At 45.9% G+C, this 5,738-nt stretch overlaps 1 protein-coding gene across 1 annotated transcript; it reads right to left on the reverse strand.

The window, feature by feature from the left end:
* Nucleotides 1-1,721: 1,721 nt before the first annotated feature.
* On the reverse strand, nucleotides 1,722-3,227 carry LOC308380593 (angiogenin-2-like). The gene is made up of 2 exons (XM_080858002.1): nucleotides 3,144-3,227; nucleotides 1,722-2,829 (listed from the first exon to the last, which is right to left on the reverse strand). The coding sequence occupies exon 2, from the start codon at nucleotides 2,818-2,820 to the stop codon at nucleotides 2,221-2,223; it is 600 nt and encodes a 199-aa protein (XP_080714128.1). The 5' UTR covers nucleotides 2,821-2,829; nucleotides 3,144-3,227; the 3' UTR covers nucleotides 1,722-2,220.
* Between the last annotated feature and the right edge of the window lie 2,511 nt (nucleotides 3,228-5,738).

A 5,738-nucleotide genomic window follows, 5' to 3' on the forward strand; every position in this document is an offset into this window, starting at 1 on the left:
TTTCATGCCAGCTTCTGATTGTGCCCGTCAGGACATGCTCCTAACAGACACACCCCTTACTGCCACCATAAGAACCACCGTGGGTCCACAGTAGGGCGCCCTTGCTCTCAGTGTGCCAGAATACACCTTTAACTTCTTATGTCCTTCTGTGACAGTTGGTGGTGGCAACACGGTTAAAAGGGTATACACTCCCTGTGAACATCATATCAAGAGTATTCTCACCGTAGGTGGTGTGTTATATGTCAGGGACCGTGAAGAATGGTGAGTCCTACCAAGCAGCTCGGCAGACCGCAATATGCCCAAAAATGAGGCCACAAGCCGTGTGTCGGCCTGATACATCTTTCTGCTGATGAGTGGCGCAGGCTTGTCTGTTATACCACCGCCTACACTCTGATTGGTGTGTGAAAGTGTGTGTGGTTTATGGCAGGTGTGAGAGAAAGAGGCTTAGAAGTGGAATTCCTTGGAAGAAAGGGTGTGCATTCCTGTACCCCGCAGTACAATAGAAACATACAAGGATCATGGAGCAGACAGGGGTGAGTGCAAGGTGAAAACGCGAGAGAGGGCGCCTGGAAAGCCTACAAGGAAGGATAATATGATGGCGAGAATTTATCATCGGTAATGTGACTCGCAAGGACTCAGGCTCCGTTTCTGTCGTGGCATTAAAAAGAAAACGTTTAGAGTAACGTCGCCATCTTGTGGTCAGCTTATAACATTGCGAACATGCTCCCCCCCCCCCCCCCCCCCCACCCCCTGTTTCACTTCTTTGTGTAGTTTCGGTTTTTAGTCTCCTATGAAGACGATTTAATTCGACGATTCTCCTTTTAATATTTGAAATGTATCATCTTTATAACGTGGTGGTGAGTCATGCAATAAATACATTTCACATGCAGCGCAACTGTGAAGCCTACAAATACATATTACTTTAAAAACATATTTGACACTATTATTTCATAACGGCATGAAACACATCGTGTGTTCAGACAAATGGGAATCGGGAAAGTTCCCATTTCGGAACGTCCCACTTCCAAGTTTACAGCGGTCGCATAATGACAACAAACGGTCAATGGTAGGCCTACTGACAGTTAGGTAAGGTTAAGTAGGCTATTCAGAAGGTTAACATAACGTTCATTTACACAAAAGTAAACTGCTTAATCAATTATCGTTTAACATCACAACCGCTTATGAATACAACGTAAATAAGCAATGAAGTGACTAATTTGTGCGCAGGGCAAGGCTAATTTGTTTCCTTTCACCACAAACGTTGCCATGCTGAGTGACCTCACACCCACTCCTCGAAGCTCTCAAAAACCTCTCACTTTCCTGGTGGGATGTTCCGTGTTCGACAGGCGCTCAGGTGTATTCACCCACTCGGATGTTGCTGATTTACGCACCAATATGGATCCAGTTTGGGAAATACATTTGATTTAAATAAAACTACTCATAAGGCATTCAAATCTCAAAATACAATACCAGTAGTATTATACGAAATGGCAAATATGAATTTGATTATTTAAAGTTAATTTTCATTTCGAGCCCAAACTTGCATGTGTGAGTGAGGCAATTAAATTCAAACTCAGGATCACATTGCCATTTTGCATATTGCATTTTCCATTTTATACTGAAATTCTTCCCTAATGTAATAGTAGAGTTTAGCCTTTTCAGAAGCTGATGCTGTGATTTTGAATAGTGACCGACCAACTCCGAGACAGATCAGTGACAAGTTCAAATTGGTTTCAGTTTATCAAAAAGCATCTCCAAACAGCCACATAATCACATAAAATCATACCAGAGACGTAATACATTAGTATGTGTTGAAATACTGATCTACACATGCACCGGCTATAGGAGAACACTGCATGTGAAGCTTGAAGCGATTTCACCTGCTCAGGTAAAATAAGCCTACCATCATTAACACTGATGTGATTATTTGCCGATTTTAAAGACTTAAAACTCTCGAAAGCTGATCTTCTTTGCCAAGTGATGATAGATTACTGGATAGTAGTTTGTTTAAATTGTACGCTGATGGTAACAAGTATTTTGCAACATGGCACTGAGGTACTCCATATTTGAAAGCAGTCACTCAATGTGTTGCTCATTGTTTGTAAAAGGTGGACATACATATAGAACTCAGTCAAGCATAAAGACACGCCACAATGAGTGTTGCAGTGATTCAGCATTGAAATAAAGCAGGAAAACGCAGTCATTGTCAATGCCGCTGCGTCACAGAGTAGCCCATAATTCCCTAAAGACCAACAGCATACTGAGCACGCCCACGAGAGCAGATACTGCCCTGACACCTCTGCTCCCGCTGGGGGGTGAGCTGAGGCCGCAGTCGAGCCGGTTCTGATCCGGCACAAGGTTCTGCGGGTTACCCTCGAAATGCACAGGCTGACAGACGTTCCTGAGCTTCTCGCAGGCTAGGATGAGGTGTTTTTGCTCGCGGTCGATCCTCTTGATACCACAGGTTCCGGATACCACACGGACTGTGATGAAGGAGAAGGACTCCTTGCTGATGCACATGTTCCCTTTGAATACCTTCCCGCCAGACGGCGAGCAAACAGCCTCCACCCGTTGCCTCTCGCTTTCGGGGAGGAAGGACTGCGTGGGACGGAGGCAGAACTTCTTGCTTCGCAGGAGTGACTCCCAGGCGTTCTGGTCGTCGGTACCCGGCGCCCCCTCTAGGATGTGACGCTTCAGGAAGGTCGTGTACGACGAAGTGCGATTGGACAGCATGCAGGGCACTTTGTTCTGGTCATCCGCAGCAACAACTTCTGTGAAAGAGAGGTGCAGGAGGAGGACCAGGAAAACAGGCGTCTTCATCTTGGCTTCCTGTTAAAAAGGATCATCAAGACACGCAGTTGAAATATAGTTTTCTTTCTGTCTGTCTGTCTTTCTTTCTTTCTTTCCTTGCTTCTTTCCTCCCCCCCTCTGTACCTCTCAGTTGTTTACAGGTAGCCACTGTTCCAAACATGGACGTGTCAAATTATAGTGTTATTTTTAGCGTGTGCCAGAAGGCTGGTCTGAGCACACTCACGTGTCCATCTTTTTAGAACTGCCCCACTCTCCCCACAGTAAGGGGATCCCGTAAAAAAAAAAACATATACCGTGAACGCTGAGGAAGGTTGAGTGAAGTAGCACGTTACCGTGAAGCAGAAAGTAGGGGTCTGGCTGCGTTGTGGCTTGCTGGGTTAAGCTTCCCTGTGTGTCAGAGCTCCACTCTCTGCTGAGGCAGCAGACTGCCCTTCCCATCCCTCCCCTCCGAGCCCCTCCCACTACAAACTACAAAGGTCTGACACACATAAACATGTCCACGAAACACCTCATCTGCTTTCTGTTTCTGTTTCCTCTTTTTCAAATACTGTCTTTCCTGGGAGAGCTAGACCATATAGATCAAGTCAGATCCATATCAGGGCAGGGTGCATTACATTGTGACCTGTTCTATGGGGCAGTGAGTATGGCCTGTCTGTGTATTTCCTCTTACACTATGTGCTCTGAACATTATTATGTATTTATTTAGCTTTATTTATTCGGGGAGAATTGACATAATGAACATTATTAATGAATTGAACATAATGTGAGACTGTTTGCAGAAACCTCCGGCTGAAGAAGGTACGCCCTGTTTGCAGCCTGCCTGTCACTGCCCTTTGGACTGGGATTACGGTTTACTCCACAGCTGACCTTGATAGCACCCAGTCCCTGTGAATGTTAAGGGTGTATTTGTGATGTTGCTAAGGGTGTATTTGTGATGTTGCTATGAGTGTATTTCGGTTGTTGCTAAGTGTGTATTTGTAATGTTGCTAAGTGTGCCAGAGACTGCGTGAGAGTTTATTAGATTTATAAAACCCCTGCACACACAGGTGTACACAAAGGGATCACTGTCAGTCTGTCACATAACGGCATTTTCTGTGTGCAGCCAAATCCTCCTTTTAAAGTATTCAGTATAACTGTGTCAAGGCTGGGTGTGTCTAGCTTTACTTTGTTTGTCCGCCAACAGCTTAAGAGTCTTCCTTCAGATCGCATCTGACTCGAGGAAGTTTAGGAAGGTCACATTGGTCAGGTTTGGTCAGTCACCTGATTGATGCCATATACACATCTGGGGTCTGTTTCCCAAAAGTGTCGTTGAACAACTGCCATAGTCGAATGATGAAGTGTGTGTGTGGCAACTGTGGTTGCTCAACGATGCATTCAGGAAATGCAGTCCTGGTTCATACCCTCATCAGGGTGGTGGTTCTTGTCATCTTGACCTCCTCTGAGACACTCATCAGCTTCTTGTCTGTAAGCAACTCTAAACCCTTACATCCACCCCTTACATCCACCCCAACCGTTACCTCCACCTCCACCCCCAACCTTACATCCACCCCCACCGTTACCTCCACCTCCACCCACACCCTAACATCCACCCCCACCGATACCTCCACCTCCACCCACACCCTTACATCCACCCCCACCGTTACCTCCACCTCCACCCACACCCTTACATCCACCCCCACCGTTACCTCCACCCCCACCGTTACCTCCACCTCCACCCACACCCTTACATCCACCCCCACCGTTACCTCCACCCCCACCGTTACCTCCACCTCCACCCACACCCTTACATCCACCCCCACCGTTATCTCCACCTCCACCTCCAGCCCCACTTCTGCGGAGCAACACCACTTCGCTCCGTGTCGTGGTGTTCTTTGCCCCGCAGCGTCCATTAACTTCGTAGAACTGCACAGCTCGTCGGCCGTTATCCCTTACATAATGAAGTATGATAGCTTATCATTTAAGATAAGAGGAGTCGTGCGTTCCTGATGCAGGGAATTCAAATGTACCTAAAAAAAATCCATATTACAGGCAGGTTGCTCCAGGCAAAACAACCTTGGCAGATGCCAATATGATTTAGGACATGGGCTACAGGCGGCTGCATGCTACAGCGTTGGGGGTTAACGGTTGCGCAAAATTTACTCGGTGCAGTTCATGCTCCCAAAGGTTGCGCGTGTTGTCATGAGCCTGCCATTTGCCTGGCAGATACAAAGCTGTTTCCCTAACAGAAAGTCTGAAGCTTGAAGTTCTTTTCAAACCTTTGCTTGGGTAGCACTGTTAAACTGAGCAGACATGCATACTACATTTGAGTAATCTCATCACGTAACATTCGTTTTCTAAAAACAATCACATAGTATTGCATGTTTAACTGTGGTAGAAAATACGTTAGCTTAATGCTAACGTATATGGAAAATCCTATAGACACCGCGCTAGGTATTAGCATCAAGTAATTCACGTTAATGTTTTTGTATGAGCCTGACATTTGCTCTGCAGATAGATAACAGGTTCCCTAACAGAAAGTCTGAAGCTTGAAGTTCTTTTCAAACCTTTACTTGGGAAGCACTGTAAAACTGAGTAGACATGCAGAATATTTTAGTAACCTCATCTCGTATCATTCGTTGATAGAATGCAGGCTGCGAGGCTCGCGTAAGGGCTTACGTAAAAAATGACGCAAGTCTAGAAAAAGGGGCCGACGCACGCAAGACGTAAGAAGTCGCGCAAGGGTCGCGCAAGGGGCTTGTGCGGCCTCTTGCGCTTGCGCTTACGCTTACGTAAGGAAGCATGAATCAGCCTTAAGTCTTTATGTTTTGCTTTAAAAGGCTACAAACTGTATTCCCACCACGAGCATTTCACTGAATGCTTGTGAAAGTGACTGCTTGTTGAATTGAGAACATTTTTGAGAACGTTTTTTAAGGAAAAACAATACATTG

The sequence above is a fragment of the Sprattus sprattus genome, assembly GCF_963457725.1.
Source record: "Sprattus sprattus genome assembly, chromosome: 19".
NCBI lineage: Eukaryota > Metazoa > Chordata > Actinopteri > Clupeiformes > Clupeidae > Sprattus > Sprattus sprattus.

Coding starts and splice junctions, on each gene's coding strand:
- LOC308380593 (XM_080858002.1), bottom strand. CDS start 2,820: ATGAAGACGCCTGTTTTCCTGGTCCTCCTCCTGCACCTCTCTTTCACA.